Source organism: Mauremys mutica, chromosome 12 (genome assembly GCF_020497125.1).
Source record: "Mauremys mutica isolate MM-2020 ecotype Southern chromosome 12, ASM2049712v1, whole genome shotgun sequence".
NCBI classification, from domain to species: Eukaryota; Metazoa; Chordata; order Testudines; family Geoemydidae; genus Mauremys; species Mauremys mutica.
Window position 1 is genome coordinate 59175339 of NC_059083.1, and position 27193 is coordinate 59202531.

At 48.9% G+C, this 27193-nt stretch overlaps 1 protein-coding gene across 1 annotated transcript in view; it reads right to left on the reverse strand.

Annotated features, from left to right (window-relative positions):
- SHISA6 (shisa family member 6) overlaps positions 1-26029 on the reverse strand; it is a 387898-nt gene extending 361869 nt beyond the window's left edge. The window contains exons 1-2 of the mRNA XM_044981307.1: positions 25434-26029; positions 9397-9557 (exon numbers count right to left, since the gene is read on the reverse strand). Of these exons, the coding sequence (XP_044837242.1) occupies positions 9397-9557; positions 25434-26029 (757 nt within the window). The remainder of the gene's footprint in view (positions 1-9396; positions 9558-25433) is intronic.
- Positions 26030-27193: the final 1164 nt, after the last annotated feature.

Here is a 27193-nt window from a genome sequence, read left to right on the forward strand (position 1 = left end):
AGGCTGACTGAACCTTCCAAGGCATTGAGTGCTGGGGGGACCTGCTGCTAATTTTAACAGAGGACCCCAGCATTTCCTGGGAGAGGGGATTCCTTCCTTCACTGCCCTGTCTTTGCCTCTCACACCCAGGGGTTCTGAACTCCAGCCTTTGTTCCTACCACGCTTCATCCAATGATGTCACTAAGAGATCCTTTAAGTTAGAGCTGGGCCCACCCCACACTACAGTGTCTTACTTGTGCCTTCTGCCCCTCGATCTGTGGGGATGGGCTAGGAGATGGGACAGAGCCCTGATGCTTCATGTAGGAGAGAGAGACACAATCTGACCTTTTGCTCAAATCTTTTTGGGTTCAAATCCCATGCAGGTAACTGCTCCACTCCCCGTCCCATCACTGTTTCCTGGTCCCAACAAGTAGCAGATGTAGTGAAACATGAGGAGAAAACACTCCCCATGGCAGTAGGAAACACAGGAAGCCGCAAAGACTCCAAGCCCAAATCTGGAGATGCAGAGTTCTAAATTGTTGGGATAAGTACCCAGACTCTTAGGGTGACCCCTCTGACTGTGCAGGAAGATGGAGCTCTGTGCCCCCTCCTAACCCCACACACTTACTGGGAGTTTGGTGAGTTTTCTTCCTTCTGCTCACCCCTCCAACGTGCCCGTTTTCTCTTACTCCTGGCCTGGTTCAGACAGGAGGGCACACACATACGTACCTCCTGTGGCGTAAGGCCAGATGCCCTTGTGCAGTGGGCAAGAAGCAATGCAACCCATGTCTGTGGGGGAACTCCATGTGTGGGACACACACGCCCCTCCATTGCAGTGCTCCTGGGACACTCTCACAAAACTGAGCACCCACCAAGTTGTCAGGTGCACCTTTCCATCATAACCAGCTCTCTCCTCTATGGGCTCCTGCTGCCAGGAATGGCTGGTTCAATTCATTTTCCAAGTTCTCCTCATGGTTTGTTCTGTTGTCTGGAGCAAGTCATGTCTCACTGTGATGCTCTGTTTCAAAGTAAATCTATATTCTTCAGCCACTCGCCCTCTCACTACTTTTATTAGTCTCTCTTTTTCAAACAGATATTGTTGCCATAGTAACCCACCATTTCTAGCTATCCTTGCTCCTGATAAGAGCTGCAGAGCCTGGCCTTGTGGCTTGAGGACTGCCCTCTGTGGAGGGAATGCTAAATTCCTTCACAGTCTCTTCACCAGTGGCATGATCATTCATTCCTTAGCTTCATCCTTTACACTGGGTCCATGGCTCATTAGTGTATTCAGAGCCACACTTATTAGTACAGAAGTGTCACTTTTCTGGAGCAGTCAGACAGTTTTGGATTCTTTCACATATTATCCATTTTATTTTATGAAATGCTTGCCTCACCTCTGGGTGAGGTTCCACCTTGCAACCCAGGCACTGGGCTGTGCCAGAGCAGTCTCGTTGCCTGACAGGTAACTTTGAGAATCTGTGGTCATTGTCATGCCTTCTTACATAGTGTCACTAGAAAAAACATCCTTAGCAGGGAGCTTTTGCCACTTGATGGGTCATCTCAGTGGCTTGAAGTCAAAACACAGATTTGTGATTTTTTTTCCCAAAAAATGTTAGGTTTTTAAAATTGTGAATTTTAGGCTTTTTCCCACTTTTCTTTTTCCTGCCTTGCTTTTTGCCACTGAGTGCAACAAAATGAGTAATAGGCAGGATTTTATTCCCCCTCCCTCTTATTTTCTATTACAGAGAAGCAAAGGGAAAATGCAACCCAAACTCTGCTGCTCTGCGACTTTCCAGGCTTCTCCATCTCTGGAAAAATGACATTGCAGCAGTTACAGAATTCCATCTTTCCTTTTGCTGTGCTGTCACCTTTCCAAGTTGAAGAAGTTTTGAAAAGTTCCAGAGTGGGAAAAGGAAAAATGGGAAAGTGAAAAACAACCAAACCCCAAAACCCAACCAAACCTCTCAACATCACTGATTATGTTGCATTCACTTGTAACAAGGAATAAAGCGGGGAAAGGAGAGAAAAGTGGTAAAACCTCCAAAATTTAAAATTTTGAAATGCTCCGTTCCAACGAAAAACAGGAATTTTTTTGGAATAAAAACAGAAGGTTATCATGGAAGTGTGCAGTCAGAAAAAAAAAGTTTGTTTCTGTCAAAAAATAAAAAAGTTTTGAATGAAAACTGACCAGCTGTACTTCCATGTTGTTTTCATGGTTTTAGCACCTATAGCCATGGCCTTTTCCGCAAATACCCCTGTGATAACACCAAAAGCTCTGAGATTTTGATGACAGTGGCAGAGGCCCGAGTCTCAGGCCTTGTCTACACTAGAAAGGGTTTATTTGTACAGGCAGAGCTATACTGGCAAACCACACTAGCGTAGACATGAGTACTGTAAAAGACATGAGTAGCATAAACATGAGTGTTTACTGGTACAGCTTATACCAGTTCCCTGAATGAAATAACCTATACCAGGAAAAGGACTTTTTTTCCTGTATAACTGCACCTACACTACAGATTTTGCTGGCACAGCTATGCTGGTTAAGGGGCCTGTGATATTTCCACACTCCTAACTGACACAGCTATGCTTGCAAAGCTTTTAAGTGCAGAGCAAGCAAGCCCCAAGAGCAGAAGCCTGAGGCTAGGAAAGGGAAAAGTAAAGAGGGATGAAATAATTTAAATCTTTTTTAAAAGTCCAACTGAAATAATGGAATTCCCGTGATGCAAGATAACCTCATTATTCACTCATGCACCTTTCTGGTCCATCCCTAGCTGTGTATTTTCTGTTTGGATGGCACTCTCCTTGGGGAAGAAACCTTGCCTTCCTGTCCTGCTACAGCTTTAGTGATGAAATAGCAGGCAGGTTTATGTTCATGATAAAAAGAGGAGGCATTGTTCTCTGGGTGTTTGGTGGTCTGTGTGCAATGAGTTTGTGGTCTGGGTCCAGTATCTACAGCACAGAACTGATCTCCATAGTTGGTACTTAACGTCGTCCCATCAGGCAATCTGAATGGAAAACAAAGATGGCCTAGTGGTTATGGCACGAGCTTGGAACTTCGGAGAGAATAAGAACCTTCGATATGTAGGCCAATGATTCCCACCCAGGGCAACTCTCAGCTGGGCAGATCTGGCTGCTTTCTGCTCTTTGCTGCTCAGGAAATACAAAGAGGCTGAAATACAAACCAGATCCTGGCCCAGAGAATCTGCCAAAGCTGTGGAAACTCTTCAGTGGGAATTTGGGGCTTTCCTGAGGAGGGCTGAGGGGGCAGGCTGCAAGGGACCCTTGGGGCTTGGAGCAAGAGACCTGTGATTGGAGGAATGTAAAGCAGCGTGGAGTGGCTTTGAACAGAATCAGCCTTGTTCAGATCCCCCAGGTGACAAGGTAGACTGGGTTTATTTCTTTCCATTTCAAATGAATGAAAATTGAGACACTAATAAAGTGAAGTGATAGGAAATGTTGTGTTACTGGAACTCCCTGGGGGTTTTCCATACCGTGGGCCTGATTCTCAAGTCATCACTTACATTAAGCAAAATGGCTGTAAAGTGCTAGCACTTGGACTGCGTATAGTTTTCTACCCACCTTGAACACACTGATGACACAAACCGCAAAGCAGCAGAGAATCAGCCCCATGTCTCTGATGCACATTTCTGGATTGATCCTTGGAAACTTCATTAGAACAAAGTCACAGGGTGCATTACCAGCTCCAGGTTGTGGGGAGAAGCCAGAGAGTTGACCGTACAGGCTAGGGAAGGAAATCAGAGGCAGGGACCCAGCTGGAGAGTTGGGAGACAGAGCAGAGGAGAAGGGGAAGAGGGAAGAAGACAATCTCCAAAGTTTGGATGAGATCAGAGAACCTCCAAAGAACCATTCAGACTTTGAGGGGTTCTCTGCCCTGCCCACCATTACCCCTTCCTATACAGTCAGTGTGCACTCTGGGCTGCCATCCCACACACAGCTAGGATTCAATGGCAATTATTGCCTCATCTGTGGAATGATTGCAATGGCAAGTGTCCTGTGCTGCTCTGCCTGGGTTTGGCTAGACACGTTTGTTACAATTTCTGGAAGGACGGCGCGCGTCTCCGGCACTCCTTTGCATGCAGAGCAAGCTCAAATATGTCCTTAGGTGGAAGGAGTTGCTGAAAACAGCACTTTGAATGTGTGCGTCTCTGGAATAGCCTGACTCAGATGGATTATTAAAAGCCTTTCCCAGATATACCAGGCTAATCAGAGCTTTGACCTGTGTTGTTTGCTGCATTCAAAGTGGTAATCCCATCAATAGGTTGCTCTTCAGACATGCAGGTGCCAAAAGGCCTAATGTGGAGGTTGGCACAGGAGATTTTTAATACTATGAAATGGTCTCTGGCTAGATGAACCAGCACCTCCTTTTCCAGAGGTTGAGCTCCCGACCTGTGTGCTGTGTGCCAAGTTCACTGGGTTTGTTTTGTGAGAACAATTGGTATCTTCAATTGGAGCCCACAGGATGTAAAGCTCTGACTCCCTGGGCCACATTCTCTTCTCCCGCCAAGCTCCATCCAGTACAGGCCTGGGTGCTGGGAGACAAAGGTGGGTTTGCCTCACTTTCATGACTGCCTGATCATGAGGCCAGTCAGAGGCCTGTTTGGTCCCTTGCAACAGTTACACCCAGCAGCCGTGTCCCCATGTGCTAGCAGTCAGCGCGGAACCTCCCTGGGCATTCTCCCTACACAGGGGGAACTCCCAGGGCTGGAGTGGTGTGAAGCAGGCAGAGAGGGCCCCCTAGCACGTACGGATTGTCCTCTCATATGAATATTACACAAACGTAACTCCAGGGGGCCTGAGTCTCCACTCCCTTACAGCTCCGCAGTCAGTGGGAAATGCTGGTGTATAAAGAAGCCTCAGAAGGGGCCAGGATATGGCCCACAGAGAAAAGACTGGGCAAATTGGCACAGGTCACTGACCTCACTGGAGCTACGCTCATTTACACCAGCTGAGCATCTGGCCCCCTGACCTTATAGGAGCTATGCTGATTTACACCGGCTGCAGATCAGGCCTCCTGACCTTACGGTAGCTACGCTGATTTATGCCAGTTGCAGATCAGGCCCCCTGACCTCGCTGGAGCTACGCTGATTTACACCAGCCACAGCTCTGGCCCAAGGCACCTTTTGGAGTTTTATTTTGGGGGTGGTTGTGTGGGTTTGGTTTTGGAAGCGAGCGTCCAACCGCTGTGAAACCCTCCCCAACCCATGGGAGGTCTGTGCTGGTCCTCTCCTCAGGAGAAGCTCTGTTCAGAAAGCTCCTGGCTGGCAGTATCTTGGCAGTTCTAGCCTAGCCTGTGGTTTGGTCACTTGCAGTTTGGGAAGGTAACCTGCCAAGCCAACCAATTCTCTCCATCCTGCCCTCGCGGTGTCTCTGCTGGTGAAGCTGAGCTGAGAATCTGGGCCTCATTTTCTCCATTAGTTCTCCTGATCATCAGCACCATTGTCACAGGAGCTTCCATAGTCTCTTCTCCTACCCACTTCTCTGATGTTGCTTCTAAGTTGTCACCGGTGTCTAGCACCAAACAGTGTAGGGCATCTCCTATGGAGCCCGGAGATGCTCTCATCATGTTGCTGCTCATACACTATGTTCTTCAAACACCTGGTGGCCCAGCAGATTTCCCGCTGTTCACTCATTCTTCCTTATTCACGTCCATGATTCTCAGCTACGAAGGCCCAAATGCATGCCACTGACTGTTAAACAGGTGTCAGAATACAGGCAACAAGCAAAGACCATGGCTGAGGAGAAAGGAGTTGACAATTACACAGGGTTGTCTGTCTAACATGTCTCCAGGTGCCGCAGTGATGGATGCATTACGAATGCCGGATTAGATAGATGCTCTGGTACCTCAGACTCATCGGGTGTTACCTGTTGTTTACAACAGCACACAGTGAAAGAAGAGGAGGTCTGGGTGGGAGGGAGGGAGGAACATTTCTGGCTGAAGTGAGTGCTGTAGCTCATACTGATCAGATGGTGCACAGCTGGAGAGGTGTGCTCCTGCCCAACCAGTCTCAGGCCCAGCTTTCACCTCTTGGCAGCATGGCTCCTAACATCACCAAAATGGCAGTGGTGGGTTACAGCATGCGAAACAGAAACCACGGCTGCAGGGGAAGGGCATGAGCCACTTCTCTGCCAATCCAAATGCAACGAACTCGACAGCAGGAGGAGGAAAAGGGAAGTAGCAACATTGTCAGCTCTTTTGCTGCTCCCCAATTGCTAGGCCACAGAGATGTCCTTTACACACTCATGGCCCCAGGCCTGTCAAGAATTCAGAAGGGAAAATAAATCCTGGCTCTGGCAAGATAGCCTGTGTTCACCGTTCCTGGAGAGTGTGGCAGAAGCAATGATGCGCAGTGAAGTTTAGTTGAGAATGAAAGGCTTCCTTCCTTACGAAAAGGACATGGGGTTTTTCTCCCTGGGCCACCTTTTCTCCAAGGATTACATCAGGCTTGGGCCCAGTGTGCCTCAAAGACCCAAAGAAAAAAGAAACCAAAGGTGGGAGGGAAACCCTTCCATTGGAAGCCTGGTGCCACCTGCTTAGATCCAAGGCCCTCACCTCCCCCATTGGGATGGTAGGTACCATGTGGCTTCTGTTTGCTCTCGGTGGCTTGCCCAACGTAGAGATGGCAATAGTTCCCATCAGCCATTGCAACTATATCCTCAGCAAGCTTTATCTGAACAGCATTTCTTTACTGTTAGTTCCACCACTTCCTTGAGAGGTTTGTGGGCATTCTCCATATCCCATCCCACCATTGCCAAGGCCTCTTTCAGCCCCATCTGTGTAGCAGGAGCTTCTCTCAGCAAGCTCTTTTCCAATGTTTTTTGCTAAAACAAAACAATCTGAATGCACAGTCACCTTCTTCCCCTCCTTTGCACCAATTTCCGTTCCCTGGTTCCCTCCCTGCCCCACTTCTCCTGCAAGAATCGCATTAGACCTAGCACTGCATGCAGACTGGAGTCCCTTGTTTCTCTTTCTGATTCTTTGTTGGCCTGGCACTTCCTACCAAACAAGTTCCCTGCCAAATTATACTCCTTCTGGGAACAATACATTTAGTTCACTAGCCTGAAAGGCAATAGACCACCCTGCCTGGCCCAAACGAAGCTCAAGCCAACTGAAGACCCTCTGTACAAAACCAGAGCACCATGTCCTATTTAATTCTTGTGGTTGTATCACCCCAACAGAGTTACAAAGCCCTTTAAGTGCCAGAGCCCTGGCGACCCAAGCACACCCTGCCTCCTATAGACAATTGACTGCGCAGTCCCATTCTCCACCTTGACTCGTTATTACTTGGTTTATTTCACAGGTAAGATTCCACTGGCTAGCTCTGCAGGGTTCTTTAGTCTCTGATCAATTAAACAGGGGAGAGAAAAAAAGTCCTTTCTCCTGGGACCTCTCAGGCCCTTTGTTCTTAGCAACGAGTGGGAACTCTAGAGCTCATGGTCAACTGATCCAGTCTCCTCAGGATCATGACATTGCTGTGAACGGCATCTCGCTAGCAGTCACCACAACACAACCGTAGAAACCTAATAATTGATTCATGGATGCTACCGCCAGAAGGGACAATTATGATAATCTGATCTGGCCTCCTGCATAACATAGGCCATAGAATTTCACCCAGTGATTCCTGTATAAAGCCCCCAAATTTTGATTGAACTAGAGTGTATCTTTTAGAAAGACATCCCAATCTTCATTTAAATAATTCATATAATGGGGAATCCACCACATGTTTTGGCAAACTGTGCCAATGGTTAATTATCCTTAAAATTTTGCACTTTATTTCTTGTTTGAATTTGTCAAGTTTCAACTTCCAGGCACTGGATCTGCTGGTTTAAAGAGTCCTCTACTACCAGAAATCTTCTTCCCATATATAAAATAAGCAACAACAACAACTCCTCAACAGTACATATAGGGAAAATACAAAAGTGAGAAACTGGCAACAAAATGGAAACAGCAATGTGGGATGCATGTGAAGTTCTTGCAACTATTTCTGTTTTTAAAAATGACACAACTGCAGAAGTACAGATATTTGGCAGGTGCATTTAAAGCCAAGGGAATACAGAGTAAAGTGAATTTATTCTCCAGATGGCTGGCTTCCCAAATGTCAGCCAGATGCGGGGGGGTTACACTCTGGGCCTGCCTTACTCTGGGCTATATTCAAGTCTGGGCCACCCAGGGTTCATTGATGAAGCCCTTACCAGTATTATCACCAGTGGGGCAACATTGTATCCACAAGTTTCAATCAGTTAGGGTTGTACTGTATGTGAATACCATGTGAAGACTGTATGGTCTTTTTATGACAGTGATGCAACTCCCATCCAGCTTTCCTAGTGGTCTTCTTCACGTAGCACAAGGAGCATCAAGGTAGATTAAAAGAAAGTCCTTAGATCATTGAAACCAACATTTAATCAACAGCAGTATGGGCCCAATCTTGCACATTACTGAGCACCCTTGGCTCCTATTGGCTTCCATGTGAAGGTCCCAGAAGGAACCATTATGATCATCTGATCTGATCTCCTGTATAACAGGCCAGAGAATGTCACCCCATAACTCCCGCATCAAACTTAACTCCTGATTAAATGAGAGCGTATCTTGTGGGAAGACATTCAAACTCAATTTAAAGACTGTAAGTGATAGAGAATCCTCCACATCTCACTTCACAACAAATGATTAGCAGCCATGATGATATTTAAAATGTCTTCATTGTGATTATCTGTAGGTAATGAAATGACTAACCAATCCCTCACTCTTACACAATACTTTTTATCCTGTGACCCCAGAACACTCTACTGAGGGGGAAGTGGAAGTGATTTGCTCAAACACACCTTGCAGTCCCAGCACAGAACCCAGATCTCTTGAGTACTAGTCCAGTGCTCTACCCTCTAGGCCATACTACCCTCCCTCCCCTGGGATCTCAGTCATGTGCCTGTATGCTCCTTCCTAATATGAAGATCTGGGTCACAGCCACACTTTCCACATGTGGCTTTTCTCTGACTGGCTGAGGTATCCTAGCTTGTGTGGATTCCTTCCTTTCCAGCTGCAGTATTCATGGAGCCTGGGTAATATTTCTGTGTGTGCTGGGTTCGGGACCAGGGGACAATTGTAAATTCTCAGCAAACCTCTCATGTACTTGCTGCTGATTCTGACATTTCTAAAATACCTGCATAGCATGACAAACTAATTTAGCAAATGCAGCTGGATGACTTACAGAACCATCACAACTGCTTCTTGCGATACAGTTCTGATCTGATTGCCTCTTAGAGACAGTTTTTACCCAGCACGTTCGATGCTGTTGCCAATAAGTGGAACAGTGTAATGTACTTTACTGCTTCTTTTCTGCTCATATTCAACATGGCATTGGAGCAATGGGCTGGGTAGGAACCAAGTGGAACAGTGACACTTACCTGGGTTGCTTTTAGAGGTGCGCACAGGGGTGTAGTGGTTTTTGGAGGATGTTCGGACAGGTGTGTTTTCTTTGGGAGGGGTATCTATGGCCGAGATAGTCTCTCTTTCACAGTGTGCTATTGGGATTGGCCCCTGCTGCCTTAGGATGTCTGCCAGAGCCCTGGAACGCAGAAAGAGGACACAACATGTTCACAAAGCAGCAAGATTGACATTCAAAGGTTTCACTTGTTCATCTATAGTCTCTATTTGAACCCTCTGGTGCTTTGATTTGTTAAGGAACAACACAAAGGCAACACAAAACCTTGTGGCTTAAGAGCTACATGTCGTTTCATGGGTACGTTACCGGACAAAGCTCCATTTGTTCACAGGAGAGTTTGGCTATTGTTTAATCTTTCACATGCTTCCACTAATTCACTTAACCCTGAGGTTATGTTCTCTCTCTATCACTGCCCTTGCTGTCATTGCTATTGCTGTTGAATTGCTCTCTGTAGCAGAAAGCCCTGCCTTCATAAAAATGATTACTAGGCAGACGGGATCCCCAGGCCAGGTGCAACATGAGAAGCAGGAGTGCAGGTTTCCCTTGACCTGCCCCAACCCCGCCCCAAGCGAATGTTCCTCAACCCTGATCCTGGAGGTACCTCCTGGAGGTGCGAAGGGGAGTTCAGTCTCATTGCTCATTCAATCCTGGCTTTTTTCTGTCCACAGGGGGACCAATAAGTGTTCATGGTGGTGTTGAATTTTTGAATTAGGGCCAGTGCTGAGATATTTCACATGGGCTATAGCTATCAGCGCTGCAAGCTTATCTGTGGCATCTTCCCCATTAGAGACTTGTTTGATGGCATCAAGATTGAACAAGATTCTCTGTGGGAAAAAATATCTGCATTCAACACCGTAGCACTAAATTGCATCTAGTGATTTCCCCATGCAAGCAGGAACACTCAAAAGATATTTAATCTGTACCATATACATGATGGAATAACTATAGCATGAAACACACTGATTTTTTAGTGCAGCCAACAGCTATCTCCGACTGGCAGGAGAAAGGGCAGGACTGTTTTGGTTGTAAGGGATGGCGGAATTTTAAAGCTGATTGAGTTTGAAAGGTTCAATTCTCTCAGACAGAGGGAACATGCCTAAAATCACCTCGGGTACCAACAAAGATTCCTCTATTGCATATTCATAAGATTCGTGTTGCTCACATTTGCTGTCTTTACTGAAATGCCTTATCTATTGTCCGATAGAAGACAGAGTTTAGAACCTGAGTCTGTTCCATTTTGAAAATATTTCAGTCTATGCCATACATGTGCACAATGCATTGCAGGAATAATTTGCACTATACAAGAACTGCTCTTCTTCTAGGCTCGGTCCGTCTTTATGGGGTCGGTTCTTTGATTCCTTCTATGAAAGAACCCAGCTGAGGCTCTCAAAGCACTTTACTTCACAACATCCCTGTGAGGAAGGGCAGTGCTAGAAAACCCATTGTCCCAGAGCACCACCTTGCAGCCCAGTGGAGCACTGCAGCAGCTTTGCCTCAGTTGGCCTGCTAAATCCAGGGTTGTGAGTTCAATCCTTGAGGGAGCCATTTAGGGACCTGGGGCAAAAATCTGTCTGGGGATTGGTCCTGTTTTTAGCAGGGGGCTGGACTAGATGACCTCCTGAGGTCCCTTCCAACCCTGATATTCTATTATTCTAATAGCTATACCAGTTTCCCCTTGGTCTTCCACAACTGCACCCAGCTGCCACTGCCTTCCATTGAGCCCTCGAGCCAGAGGTGAAAGTAAGCCGATCTGGTCCAGTATGGCATACTGGCAAGAGCCAGTACACAGACAACCATACCAGCAGAAGGCAGCTTCCCCAGGCCGACAATTTAAAAGGCTCCTAGCAGCGGTCAGAGCCCTGGGCCCTTTAAATCACTGCCGGGGCCCAGGGGTAGTCAGGGCAGCCAGAAGCCCTTGGGCTCCGGCAGCAATTTAAAGGGCCTGGGGATTTAAAGGCCCCATCCCTTCCACCCAAGCCCCTGCCCCGCCACCTTGCTCAGAGCCCCGGCACTGTGTACAGGTAAGTCCCTTAAGTTACTTTCACCCTTACCTCCAGCCAAGAAACACTGAGTCCCACCCCTTCCAGGGTACCAGTGTCCACAGGCCTTATTCTGAAGCCTGTAAACATTTCTTCTCCCCTGTATCAGGGCCCACCATGCACCTTCTGGGTGTCCTCTGCAGCCCACTCTTAGGATCTGTAAACACTCCCCCTTAGCTCCAAACAAACCCTGGCCCTCTCACTGGCCTCTGCCCTAGGTTTATTCAGGCTTCTTCCCCAGGCCCCTGCCAAAAAGAGATTTAATATCCATACCTGTTCTCCCTCAGGGCTTCCAGCAGAGAGACTCCGTCCCCTCCCCTCCCATCCTCCCCCCTCTACAGAGGGCTCTGGCTCTCAGTTAGTCCACACCCCTCCTGTCATCCTCCTCCTGCCGCACTTTCTTCCTTCTAACTTCCACACCCTGCCCAGGTGTGGTGGGGCAGGGCTAACTGAGCAGGGCTGGTCAGCCCCGGGCCTCCCACCAGGCCTCACTGTGACAGGAAGTATTTTTAGCCATGTTTGGTTATGACTGATCACATGTAGAGGCCCCCCCACCAAGACTAGGTCCCCATTGTGCTGGGAGCTGTAGGCATACACACGCAGCATGACACAGAGAGGGGAGGGTGAGAGATGCTCAGTGGAGAGTGGCACCCATTCATGACTCAGTTACAGCTCCCTAATCCTCTTGGCCCCAGCCTGAATTAGAGCAGCCTGGGGGTTACACCAATTTACAATGGCTGGAGGTGCAGTCTGCCTTACCCCCTGCACTAGAACTGTAAGTAGCCAGCATAGGAGCCAATCACACCAGCTAAAAGCTTCTCCATAGCAAGGGAAACCTAGTTAGAGCCTGAGCATGGCAAAGAGGCCAGAACTGCGGAAGAGAATCAGGCCCAGAGCATTTAAGCCCCATGTTTTCAAGTGTGCCCCTTAATCTTGGGTGTCTGATGGTTTGAGTGCCCAACTCCAGACACCAACGGCCTGATTTCTCAAAGGTTTGGTGTGCCCAAGGCTGCCGTCGACTGCACACTGAGTTGTGGGTGCTCATAGCCTCTCGAAACCAGGTCTGAGGAGTCTCAAACTGGCCACCCAAATCCTGATTCACAGTGAATTGCAATATGGCCTTTTGTGACTGGCCCAAGGTCACCCAGCAAGTCACTGACAGAACTGGGAACAGGAGCCAGGGCCCCAGGCCCTTCCCTGCCTTAAACATTAGAGCACGAGTCCTTCCTGAGGGGAGGATCCATTCCTCCCACTGGTGCTCCCCTGTTGCTGCACAATGCAAACATTTCTTCCCAGTGCATTTGCAATCCTGCATGCTGGTGGGCGGGGGGACCTGGAGCCAGATTTGTCCTTTTGGGACCAATCCTGCAAGTCCAGGGCAGGGGGAGCTCCCCATAAAGTCAATGGCTGTTCCATACCGACCAGAATCACAGGACTGGGCCTCGGGCACACGTCTCTGAGCGATTATTCAGAGGCTGGTTAGAGAAAAGTGTCTGTGCTATGGAAATGCCAAGAGTCACTTTTCAATCACAGAGATTTTGACATTATTGCTATTTATTTGCAGTGACCCTCACCCTGGGATAGGTGCGCCCCAAAAACTCAGGGAGGATGGTCCCTGCTCTGAGCGAGCTGATGGTCCCAAGACAGACAGAGGTCAGGAGATGGGGAACACAAGCAGTGGTGCTGGAACAATTTTTATAGTGGAGTGCTGAAGGCAGAAACAACATCTTTGGGTTGTTATTACTACTCAAACCAGGGAGTGTGGCAGCACCCCTAGTTCCAGCACCTATGAACCCCAGGAGGCAAGGTGCATACAGGTCAGCTCAATTCTCTAAAGGTGACACAGCAGAAGAGGGCAGAGGAGCTCAGAGGGGGCCATGTGGGAGAAGGCACAGAGTGCGAGAAGACAACACACAGGGAGCAGAATCTGGGCACGCTAGCGCAGTGGAGGGAGCAGGGGTGATGCCCTATCACAGTACAGGACACGTTGTTTCTCTAAATACTCTTGTTGCTGGTGCTATTCTTACTCAGAGCCAGTATTCGGTGTTCGACTGAGCACTAGGAATGGGGCTGCCCAGCCTCCAAGATGGAGAGTTTGCTTTGATTCCCTAAAACTAATTGAGGCAATTAAAGTGAATATTCTCCAAAGGGACCTGAGTCAGTAAGAAGCGCCCAACCCTCTCAGTCACTGTCTACCTGAACCAGAAGACTACGTCAGCTCCTCTGGGTGAGCGCTAAGCCACGTGTTGGGAATCTAGTCTGGTGTGTGAATCGTTTCCAAGAAAGCCATGCACAGCTGCTCCTCAGCTCCAACCAGGAGCTGAAATCCCTAATGCTGATTGTAAGTACAAAGCAAACTCATATGCTATGTGAGGAAGAGCATTCAGCTGTAATCCTTTATTAACTTCCATCCTGAAGGAATGGTAACAGTGAATGAGCAAAACAGTTGCAGCAAAACAGGGGGAAACCTGTACAGTACAATGCAGCCAGCCTCAGGCTAGAAAAACAGAGGCTTTTACACTGAAAAGAAATAAAGAAACTGGAAGTTCCAGTCAGGGAAATGAGGTCTTCTTTTCATTTGGTTGCACCTTCAAAGTCTATGTTAGAGAAGCTGAACACAACCGTCGGAAGACGCCTGGGATCCGAAGTGTACTGGGACTAAAATGATCTTGGATAAGCATGAATGAAGAAGCAACCTGCCAAAAAGTGCCCACTCCATACAGAACGGGCTGCTCTAAATGTTTACCACTCATTGCTCTTCCTTACCTCCTGGGAGGATGAGGAAAAGCTCTTGATACCATCAAACCAGAATTAAATAGGCAGAGCTACAAGTACAACCTCTGCATGTGCTGATTAGTTGCTTTTTAATTCAACTGTAATGTTGTGTGTGATCAAAATTATTCCTCATAAACCGCACCATGGGCTAAGCTTCTCCCTGCTGTATCTCTAGTGCAGTCAGACTGAGGATGAATTTGGCACCATGTAAATAGCTCTATTTTAGCTGTATACTTTCCCACTATAAAAGCTACAAGAAGGGTAATGGAAGGAGCTGTAAATACTTGCTCTTACTGCCCTTATCATGTGATTAGTCCCACTGCAATCAAATGCATCCTTCTCATCTGAGTGAGGGATGCAGAATCGGGGTATGAAGCACCGTAAAATGCTTTTCATGCCAATGCCGTTTGATATCAGAACAACAAGTCTTGCTCAGCAGGATGCTTTACCTTTAGTGCAGCAGATGGGATAGTCAGAGTTGCGTAACTGCACAATCATATCCTGAGAGGATGGTCTATGACATAGCTTTTATTAGCACTCGATTGAAGTGAGATCATTAGGGACCAAATTCTGCTCTTAGCTACCCCAATGTAAATCTGGCCTGACTCCACTGTCATCAAGAGAATGATTCTGGTTTTACACTGGTATAACCAAGAGCAAGATCCAGACCTAGTACTGGTAGGTCTAGTACAGAATTGTCCGAGTTCCTTAAAGAAAGCGCAGGTTAGATCCTGCTGTCAGTTACACCAGCATAATTCCAGAACAGCAAGTCACTGGCATTACTTTCGATTTAGACTCGTGTAGCTGAGAGCTTCTTTGGAAGGAAACCCAGGGGTGGGAGGTGGGGGGTGAACAAAGATGACTATGGCTGCTGGAGCCTGTCCCTTTAAGAAGGAAAAGGAAAGGATGTCGGAACTGCCCAATCCCAAGAAGGGCGGGAATGCGCAGGAGAGCAGTGAAGTGGAAAAACCATAATGATCCTGCAGCAATCCCCTGAGGAGGAGAAAAGCAAGGAACAGACAGTGCTAGTGTCAACTGAGGCAGAGGAAGGCAAGGACCACAGAGAGGAAGTGCCCTGAGCTGAAGGAAGGGAAAAACAGAACAAAAGGAAAACACAAGGCGCAGAGGCTGGAAGAGAAGAAACTGACTCAAACATGACAACAGAAAGAGCACAGGGGGTGAAATCCACGCAAGAGGCGGGGTGGATCCTTAGCTCACTGCATGTGTTTGGGGGTGGGGCTGCTTGGTGGGCCAGTTACGGAGACTATATGTCAGCATAGCAACACTGACATCAGCAGCAACACAAATTTATACCACCCGAGGATCTGGCTCCACAGTTTGAAACTTGGCAGAGTCATAGGAGCCCTTCCTCCTCCACACAGGCTGTAGGTGCTACGGGCCTGACTGAACCAGTGATTTTAGTGAAGTTCAGGGCCGGCTCCAGACCCCAGTGCGCCAAGCGCGCGCTTGGGGCGGCATTTTGCCGGGAGGGCGGCAGGCGGCTCCGGCTGACCTCCCGCAGGCATGACTGCGGAGGGTCCGCTGGTCCCGCAGCTCCGGTGGACCTCCCGCAGAAATGCCTGCAGAGGGTCTGCTGGTCCCACAGCTCCGGTGGAGCATCCGCAGGCATGCCTGCGGGAGGTTCACCAGAGCCGCGGGACCAGCGGACCCTCCGCAGGCACGTCTGCAAGAGGTCCCCCGGAGCCGCGGGACCGGTGACCGCCAGAGCGCGCCCCGCGGCGCACCACCCTGCTTGGGGCGGCGGAATTCCTAGAGCCGCCCCTGGTGAAGTTTCTGCAGACTGAGCGCAGAACCAGAGCCAAGGAACCCCAGAGACCTTCCTCTGCATGGCTCCTTCAGATGAGAGCTCTTCAGAACCGGTCCTCTTAGTGCTAAGGCAGCCAGACTCACCAGTGCACACCATGAAAAGCCAAGGGATGAGCAAATCAGTCATTCAACACCACATCTACACTCCTCTCATCAGCTCCCTTTCTGGGTCTCAGCTCCCTTCCTTCTACCCCATTTGACCATGTTTTCTCATTATATTATCATGTGATTTATTGGAAGCATAGAGGAGGACTTTCAGAGATTACACAGTACACAGGTTTGTACTGGTGTATGGCAGAAGTGACCTATGGGATCAGATTGCTAATGATGGCTGGGAGATGCCCTTTATAATGTTTAGAGTGCAATTTTATGATTGTTCATTTTCATGGATCACAACAAACCAGCATAAAAATGAACCATCTCTCTGCAATGGTTATGGCGCTTGGCTGCCCATTGGAGCCAGGGACCCAGGCTCTGCAGCAATGGAGGTGGCCCAGGATCTTCCCGCTTTGCCCTTCTCTCTAGGCCTGTTTCCCAACTCCACTCTGAGCTCTGTACTTCCCCGACCCTACTCATTTCACACATTAACTGAATCTCCCCTTGACATGCTCTCACCACATAGGTCCCTCTCTCACCCTTTTTAAGCCTGGCAGCTGAGTCCTAGTCCAACGGGCTTCCTGAGGGCACTGTATCAGACTGAGACCCCCATCTAATGAACACAGGAGACTGGTCAGAGGGAGCAGCTGCCTCCATAGCGGAGCTGTGAATTGCTGACAACTTGGACTCCAATCCCCCTTCTGCATGCCTTCTCCATTAGCCCTGGTTACCAGCAGGGGCTGGGGTCGAATGGAAATGAACAGAGAGGAGGAAAGCTGGAGTCCACCTTGTGAGAGACCCCCAATCTGCAACTCTGCTCCAGAGACAGCTGCCCCCTGTAGCATCAGAGAACAGAAACAGCTGGTCCATCTGAGCAGTCTTTTCATCTTTCCTTGGTATAGCTCAGTTAGGATCTCCTGAATGACATAAAGAGCTCTGCATGTTGTATTTGAAATTAAAAAACAACGTTTGAGATGTTGTTAATGTGCGAGCACGTGTGTATGAAGTCTGTGGGTTCTGTAGTTGTATAGCTAGAGGAAAGTGGAAATATTCCCAAAAGGGAGAAGTTTTCACTATTTCCAATGCAAAAGTTAGTAAATATTTTTCGTTGAAAACTTTTACATGGGAAATTCAATTATCCTTTGAAGAGTCCCTTTGCCAAATTCAATCATTTACTGTAAAACTCCAGAATTTTACCCCCGCTTTAAGTATAAATCTCAATGAAATCTTAACTTTAGGCCCTCTAAGGGCCAGATCCTGATCTCATTTACACTGGCTTTACACCAATGTGATTTGGAAGTGACTCACAATTTACACTGGTGTGGTAGAGCTCAGAACCAAGCATTTAGGTAAGGTTATAGCTAACTAATATTCTTGTATATTATGAAGCAGTGAACATGCAAATAAGTTAAACTGGCAAATCAACAGAGAAATGAAGAGAGTCTTTGTAAGATCATCACAGACCAGGCTTGTCCATGACTATGCTGGATAGTGGTAGGAAAACACTCCTCATATGAGGACAGCTGCTGCTATCTGGCACGACTGTGCGGAGCAAGACATATTGCCAACACATATAGCACCTTCAATCCAAGGAGCTCAAGTAAGTAGTACTGTAACCCTCCAGAGACCACTATGAAGTAGGTAAGGACAACTAAACTCTCAACTAAAATGCTACTAGCCCTGGAGTGAAACACAAACAGCTGTGTAACAGTGACCAACACCATAATATAACAATTTAAGAAAGGAAGTGAAAAATTGAAACTATTGGTGGAGTTTGTCAGCAGAGTGCAATTACGTTGGATGGAACATGGCCAGGATACCAGGGCTAATAGCCTCTCTCTCACAGAAAAGTGCCCTGGGCTACTTAATGACCACAGATGGCCATAAGACTTTGGATTTGCATCTCTTCAGCAAACTAGTGGCTCCAGCAGCACTGTTCCCTAGCAGCATTCTGGAGTAGTATGTGTGTGCTGAGTCAGAGAGAACACTGCCACCTACTGTATCAGCAACACTACTTCCTGCAGTATCTACCTTTTCCTTGGAATACACCTGTCAAAATATTAACTCACCAGATCCTTACCTAGCTCGAGAGAGCTGAAAGGAACACAGCACAAGGTGGCATGGCTGAAGGAAGTGACAGATGTCTAGAAAAGATACTCAAAGCAACTGAAAAAGTGTCCCTTCACAGAAGAGCAACGAAGTACAAGAGATAAACCAAGAGGAGGAGGAAGAGGAGAAAGGGAATAGGAGACTTTCCAAGAAACTTCAGGGTTATGAAAACTGCATGAATTACACTTAGGCCCAGATCCACAAAGGTATTTAGGCTCCTTACCTCCACTGAAATCAATGGAGGTTAAGAGCCTAAATACCTTTGTGGATCTTGGCCTAAGCACATACCCAATTGAATGTTCAGAAGACAGGTGTCTATACTGTGCTCGTACAGTAGACCTGCTAGGGCATAACAGTAACCGTGCATGCAGAATATGCAGCTCCATGACTCAGAAGGTATTTGCATGGATGAACATACGTTTGCAGCAAATATCTGCTTGGATATTTTGTGTACACAGCTTAGGGGTGTGAAAATAGGACCTATCATGGCAAAGAAAACTAGGCTTATTCAAAAGAAAACTCTTTTTTAAGTTGCCATGATAGCTAAGAGAAGATTCAAAAGTCACTCAGAATTAGAAAAGATATTTTAAAAGGCTTCTGGTCCTCAAAGGGTCAGAGATCAATTAGTAGTTAAGAACTTGAGGAGTCCAGCATACCAGAGGAAACATCATGATTGGAAACCAAAGCTGAACTTGAATCCATTGTTACCTGGTGATCGGCTATTAGCAGTAGAGAATAGTAATTAGAGAGCAGGTAATTTATGAACTAAATTGGATTCAAAGGCTTATATAGCAGTCAAGAACAGGAGAAACAGCACATTCAAAGCCTTCATACAGGTTTATCGCAGAAGAAAACAAAGTGGCATCAGGGTCCTGAATAATACTGGAGTCAGGAACTTGACCTTTGAGAATTACTACAGAAAATGATGCTACGTCTGGGAGAAGTTCAGGAAGGGAGGCTGCAGTTAACCAACTTCCACTACGGAACCAGAGCCCGATTCTTCAGAATGCAGCAGCGGAGGAGAAACCATGGCAAACGGTAGTCATTGGACCATGAAAACTGTGACCAGAGATTATGGGTGGCTGTTTAAAGTCTCCTGGATGCAGAATGAAAAACTACTCATACATGGACACATGAACAAACACACCTATATGGGGCCTGATTCTGATTTCAAGTGGTTTTTTTTTTTTTTTTTTTTTTTTTAAACACAACACTTAATTCCACTGACTTAGACCTATAGCTTCATTTCATCTACTATTGTACAAGTGTGAGAGAGGAAAGTTATATTTACTAAGGTGAAATATAACAGAGTTCACATTGAGTGACAAACTTTACCTTACTTTGCTAGTTAAGCAGTGATTTCTGGTTGATATACCATTTTCTTTACAAAAAGGATGGGATACTGAAACCATAATGTTCCTTTAAGGGTGGGGCTTTGGAGTGAGCAGCTGGGAACAGGCAATTCTGAATAGGCAGTTGGAGAATGAGAGGACTGGACTAAGTGTAGTGAGGGCAGTAGGACCTTTTGGAGAAGAAGGGAACCAGGCACCATCAGTGGGAAACAGTTAGTAGGACAGAGTGTGCATAAGAGATATTCGGGTGAGTCAGATAAATGAGACACAGCAGAGGAGAATGTGGAATGAGCAGAGCATAAAAAGAACTCAGCGGAAAGAGGAAGAAAATAGCAGAAGTGACAAAGAAATAAAATCAGCTGGACAATCCACCTGAAAAGATGTGTGTTCTTAACTCTCTTTCACTGCTCCGGGGACGTGCCTGGCTTGAAGTGCTGCTCCCCTGATGTTGACTAAAGAACCATATTACAAAACCCGTGTCCTTCAACTGTCAGGGAACAGATAATTGGACATTGGATCTGAACCAGTCCTGGCTTGGGTTTTGCAAAAACAACCCTGTGAGTACTTTTACCCATCTCACCTATTGATTAGCTACAGGCCTTGAAAAATCCATCTGCCTACGCACTAGAGGTTTCCCTGACAAGCATGGAAGCTTAAGCCATCAAGCAGGATGTAAGAATTAGGAGAATTCTCTAACCCATCATTTACTCATGAAAAAAACCTTCCAAAAGTGAACCAACTCTGATATGATACAGTGCAGTCTTCCTGAATCTGCAGACAGAAAGCTCCAGTGCCTCTGATGTTGCTCAGAGCTTTGCCTCAAAGCAGACGAGTTAAATTAACAAGAGAGTGGTTCATTTCACTGTGGTTACTGCTGCTGCTACTTGGGACAGCTATGAACAGCTATAAAAACAGCCACTGGATTTATCCATAGAAAGGAGGATGCAAAAAAACAGAGGTGGGGAGAGGTAGAGTAGCAGAAACATCTCTCCTCTTCCCTCCTTGTACCAGCCAAGATGACATGGAAGATGGGTAGAGTAGTGCAACCCTATGCTCTCCCAGTAGCAGCAGGCTCTTGAGTTACTATTCAATGTGTGCAACTAGAATGGAATAGAGCTTCAAATTTATCAGACATGTAGTAGCCAGAGGTGGATATGAAAGATGGAGCCTCCAAGCAGGATCCAGGGCTAGCACCCTGGTAGAATCCCAGCAGTCTCCCTTCTTCTCAGCAGTTAGGGGAGGCAGGGAGAGCAGATCTGAGCTTCTTATCAAGGTATGGACCTTGCTGGTACCCCAGTGCATCCATAACCACCCTTGTCTTTCTTATCCGGCTCTGGCTAGTGGAGGAGGTGCTTTAGTTCTCAAGATACCAGTCTGGTAAATTTCTCAGACCGGCCACAGAAATATAAAGAGTTTTTGCAATGTCCCTGAAGCAAGGAGTGGAGCAGTTACTTCTGCTGAACGCTAAATAGGAGTTATGGAGCAATACTACTAGTACTGAATTATTTATGTACTGCAACATGGGGATTTGGGGTCATGACTCCCAGAAGAGGAAATTCTGGGTCATCCATATATGCTACAGAAACACATTCTGGCTTTTAAAAACAACTACTGAGCTTCCTATTTTGTTGTCATCAAGGATACTGTAACTGGCTCTTTTCATTTAAATGATGACACGGCCATATATAATTTAAAAATGCCCATGCAGAAAGAAACTGCCATCGCCCCTGCACATGTGTTTGCAGGGAAATCCAAGAGAAAAAACACTGGTTAGTCAAAAATGTTAGAAATCAGCTGCAGTTTATATCTAGAGCACACCATGCATTAGTGATGACTGCATAACTCCAGAGTGGTGAAGTGAGACCAAGCCACAAGTCAGTTTTTCATGGTTAGGCAGAAAGATTTTAAAAAATTCTAAAAGTCAACTCATTTGAAATAGTCCAACTGCTTCCACAGTTTTGGATATATTTTAGCTTCTGCTTATCCATACATGTTATTTTTACAAATCAACCATAATATTGTCATTGTTCTTGCTCATTTGAAAACCACAGAAGCACCACTAATTACTTTACTGGTATCATCCTGGGGTATTAAAAAAAACAAGATCAAATTTTCAGTTGTGAGATGCACATGCATATAGCCCAATGAAGAGTCAGCTGCTTGTTTCTTATGGTAGTGATGCATGCATAAACCAGCCATTCTATCCAAAGCCACACATGAGCCCGATAGCTACAGAAAAGCTTCTTTTAAATGGGCTAATACTGCTGCTGGAAAAGATAGCTGAGAACTTTCTCAGTTCTCACATGGCATCTCCACACCGCTCTGTTAAACCACCCTCTGTAGCTTTTCATTGCAAATTGTATTTTCAGGTTTGATCCTGCTCCTGTTGAAGTCAATGGGATTCTTGTCATTGACTTCAGTGGGGCAGAATTGGGCCCATCTTGAGCTATTTCTGGGAAGGTTCTGATTTCTGTTTAAACTGTCATTCACCTCACTCAGATGATTTTGGTGGGATGCACACCCTAATATATAATGTAAACTGACATCTGTCCAGTGCATTATTCCAGATGTTAAACACAACTCAGATTGACATGGCCCCAAATGTATGTATATACCTGACTACATTGTTTTTTTCCTCGCTATTCCCATCATTCAGCTGTAGTTCTCAGGGACAAAAGGTGCACAGTTCTATTCTATAAGTTTACGTTATGTTTAGGATGCAAACAGCAAAATTCCATAGACCATGCATCCCCCTATCAGTTGGAGATATGCTTCATAATATTTAAACCAGTGTGCCATGTTGATCAAATTTAGGTTAAACATCTATGAGAGGTATAATCTTTATCAGCTACCACATTATAATAATAAAAGTCAAACAGTTCTTTAAAATGCACTGGAAATCAAGCTTTTCAAGCACTCAATCTGCCATTCATACTCCTCATCCACACGCAGGTGATTCATTTTTACCAGTACTTATCTAAATAAAGCAAAGGAGGCATCAAAGGAATGGAAATGACAAGAATAACTTAGACAAGTCTAGCAATACTGCCTATTATTCCAACGGGTACACTAGCACAAATAACGTCGTGGGAAGCGTTGGATTTCAAAACACCTCCAGTTAGTGGGAAGATAGACCATTATTGGGGCCCAAGTCCACATCCCCTAAAGTAAAGGGGACTCACTAATGGGAGTTGGATCATGCCCTACATTTATAAATTGCCGATTGCTTTAGCTGGCATAAACGGGCATAGCTGTGCTGAAGCCAATGGAGCTACGCAATGTACTGCAGTTGATGATCTAGTCCTACTAGAAACAAATATACAGTACAAGAATCTATTCCTGCTGCGACTGCTTTTGGAACCCCTGTATTGTACAGACACAAATGACCAAAGTTCAACAATTAGAACCAAAGGATCTGTGCTCAAATTCAGACACTGCAACTTACTTAATAATGCAAAGCTTTTCCTTTCAGCAGACAAGTTTTTGGTTGGGGGCTCCTCAGCAGGTGTGAATCAGGATAGCTTTGTTGACTTCATTGGAGCTATGGCAATGTACGCCAGCTGAGAAATTGGATCTCAGAGTTTATGTATGAGAGACAGTTAGAGACAGAAGATATATTTTATTTTAAACTCCTATCAAATACAGAACTCCTCTTTGTGCCGCTTTACATTTTTTTCTCTGCGTAAGAAGCTAAAATTTCCACTCCCCAAACTATGTGGTTCACATTTTTATTTCAGCCTTTAAAATGTGGTCAGGGTTTTTTGATAAACACAGCAAATGAATTTTTAATTAAGATGATTTAAATTAAGCATTATCTGCCAAAGACACTTGCTTCTTCCCATGAGAGTGTGTTCCAATGCATTTTTCAGAAGTAGCGTCCCACTGTTTTCAAGTTTATATTTGGGAACTCTAGGAACACGCAAAGTTCCAGTACTAGACAACATTCTAAGGCTAGGGACATTCCATAAGGAAAAGTGACATGGAAATCTGACCTTTATATTTCCAAATGGACTTATATTAAGCACCATCCCTAACGTATTAAATTTGTCTCCTACAGTTTCTCTATTAAAAGCATTAAACATGTAATATTTTTAAATAAAAATTACACTAAGATACCTCCCTAACTCCCCCCACCCTCCAGGACAGGACCTGTAGCTTGAATTATTTGGAAAATCCCCTGACACTATTTGCCCCCACATGCTATTTTGGAATATCTGTCAGGGGGATTTGCTAAGAGGCAAAGTGGGAACAGGCCAGTTGTTGCTTTTGTAACTCCTCACTTTAATGTCCTGACAGTGTACCTGACAGCAGGCTCAGGACAGTGTAGGGGTCAAGGGGAGAATTTTTCAGTTGCCCAGGCAGAGAATTTGGGCTTAGTTGTTCGGAGTCTAGTGTACCCTAGAACGTGGAGGTGAGAGGGTGCAGAGAAAGGCACAGGGAGAGGTCCAGAGGGAGAGAAGACAGCTCTTCAAAGGTGGGAGCCGTGGAGAGACCTGCAGGGTGGAGAGGACAGGAGAGGCTGAGCCTGTGTGCAGGGGCCAGGGCACTGGACTTTGCAGCCAGGGGCCTGGCTGAGTAGTATGTGGGGGGAACTGTCCAGGAGCCCGGGTGCTAAATGACAAGCAGAGGGGAGTGGGATGAGTGGCAGCAGAGAGGAGAGTGCCCTAGGGCACGGGGCTGTGGGTCCCTCGAAGGATGAAGAGTGCCCCACACCTGAGTGCGTTCATCTGCTGGGGCACATGGAAGGGTGGAAGGTGGGGAGTGGGAGGTCTCCCCCTCCCCATGGCTGTCACTGCCTCTCTCACCTGTGCATGTTCATTCTCCAGAGAGGGCAGGGAGTCCTGGTGGGGGCGGGGGACAGGTGAGCGTGTGTGTATCAGTGGGAAGGGGTGGGGTGTCGCTGAGCTGCAGATGTTCAACCCCAGGGCAGGCTGGGGGCCTTAGGGTAAGTGTATCCCAGCTGGTGGGTATCCCGGAGGGGGCAGAGAGGAGTGGTTCCTTTGGCCTGGGGTCTCACCTCTGGCTGATCATCTCTGGGGTATGCTTTGTGGAGGGAGGGCTGGGGTGGGTTCCCCATATAGCTGGTGAGGGGGTTCTGAACTGTGGACAATCATCTCCAGGGTGAGGTTGGGGGAGGGGTGTCCCGGTGTGTGTGTGTGTGTGTGTGTGTGAGAGTGTGTGAGAGTGTGTGAGTGAATTAGGGGTATCCCGGAGGTGGGCATCCTGGAGGAGCCAGAGTATGAGGGAGGGTACTCCCCTGTGGACGTTCATCTCCCAGGGTGGACTATGTGGGGAGCTACAGGGTGTCCTAGAGGGGGTGGACTATGTTGGAGGCTGTCCCAGAGGGGGGGCTGGCTGTTTGGAGGGTTAGGGGGTGTTCTGAAGAGAGCAGGCTGTAATGGAGGCTGGGGGGAGTGTCCCATGGGGGTCTCACCTTTAGATGTTCATCACCCAGGGTGGGCTGTGTGGCACTGTCCTGGAGGGACAGGTGGGATCTCACCTGTGGATGTTGATCTCCCAGGGTGGGCTGCATGGGGGCCAGAGGGTGTCACGGAGGGATGTCCCAGCATGGGAGGGGCTCTCACGGGCAGATGTTCATCTCTGGGGGCAGGCTGTGTGGGGACTGGGGGTGTTCTACAGAAGGCAGAGGCGGGGGTGAGGGGCAGAGGGTGTCCCCAATGGGGCGGGAGGAGGGCTCTCCCCTGTATATAGTCATCTCCCAGGGCGGGCTGTGGGGACTGGGGGTGTCCTGGAGGGGGCGGGCTGCGAGGCTTGAGGATGCCCCAGACGCGGGCTCTCACCTGTGGATGTTCATCTCCCGGGGCGGGCGCCGCGCCTTGTCGTAGGCCACCTTGGCGAAGACGCCGGCCACCAGCACGAAGGCCACGGCGCCGCAGGAGATGTAGACTGTGGCGTTGGTGCTGTCCTTGGCCGGGTCGTACTTGTCGGGCTGGCTGCCGTCGGGCGGCGCGGGGCGCAGGCCGGGCGTGGTGATCCAGCCGGGGCTCTGGTAGTTGCGGCACTGGCCCTGGTCGAGCTTCTCGGCGCGCTTGTTGCAGCAGAAGCGGTAGTAGCAGGTGCCGCAGCAGTAGCGGAACCCGCTCTGGCTGTTGTTGCACTCGAACTCCTTGTCCCACTGCCCGCTCACGTCGTAGTAGCCCCAGCACGTCTCGTACGCCGGGCCCGGGGCCGTCCCGCCGCCGCCGCCCCCGCTCGCCGCCGCCGCCGCCGCCCCGGGCCCGGCCAGCGTCTGGTTCAGCTCCTTGGGCGGGCGGGGCGGCCGGCGGGCCGCGCCCTGCGTCCGGTTGCCCTTGGCCCGGGGGGGCCCGGCGGCGGGCGCGGCCAGCAGCAGGGCCAGCAGCTGCAGGGCCAGCAGCAGCAGCGGCAGGCGGCCCATGGCGGGGAGCTGGGCGGCGCGGGCCGGTCGGCGGGCGGAGCGGGCGGAGCGATCAGGGGCCCCGGCGCCGCCGCCCCATGGGGGGACCCGGGCCCAGCAGGTGCCGCCGCCCGGCCTCGGCGCTTCACGGGCGGGCGCCGGGCTCCGACGCCCCGCGCTGGAGAAGCCCCTTCATCCCGGCAGGAAGCGAGAGGCGCTGGCCGGAGCCCTGGCCGGCTGCTCCGCGGAGATCGGCACGTCCAGTCCCGGCAGCTGCTCCTCGGGCCACGGGCTGGGGAGAGACGGGAGAGGGGGTCAGAGACCGGGGGGTCAGACCGGGGGAGGTGGAGGGTCAGAGCCGGGGGCGGGGAGAGCGGATGGTCAGAGAACGGGACCTGCGGGTCCGGGGGGGGAGCTGGGGAGCCGGGAGCCAGGGGAGCCGGTGGAGGCTGTGGGAAGCTACAAGGGGGAAAGAGGCAGAGAACAGGAGCTGTCACCACGAGGCACCGGGGGGGGGGGTGAGGGGACCCAGCCCTGCCCTGCCCCAGGGAGGACTCCGCACTGAGGAGAGGGGGCTGCGGGATGGGGGGATTCAGAGCGGAAGGGCGGGGGGCAGACGGGGGCAAGGGGAGCTAAATGCAGGGAGAGCCGGTGGGTGCAGAGCCTGGGGGAGACGGGGGTAGGGGGGGTGCTAGATGCAGGTGGAGCTGGTGGGTGCCGAGCCTGGGGCAGACGGGGGCAGGGGGGTGCTAGATGCAGGTGGAGCTGGTGGGTGCAGAGCCTGGGGCAGACGGGGGCAGGGGGGTGCTAGATGCAGGTGGAGCTGGTGGGTGCAGAGCCTGGGGCAGACGGGGGCAGGGGGGTGCTAGATGCAGGGGGAGCTGGTGGGTGCAGAGCCTGGGGCAGACGGGGGCAGGGGGGTGCTGGATGCAGGTGGAGCTGGTGGGTGCAGAGCCTGGGGCAGACGGGGGTAGGGGGGTGCTAGATGCAGGGGGAGCTGGTGGGTGAAGAGCCGGGGGGAGGCAGGGGCCGGGGCCAAAGGCAGGCGGGGTGTGCGGGGCACGAGGGTGCTGTGGTGGGGAGGGGAGGGTGAGCTGGGGCGGGAGACAGGGCAGGCAGACGGGGTAGTTAGGGGCAGGGGGAGGCGGCAGAAACCGGTGCCTGAGGCGCGGGGCTCGGCAGCGC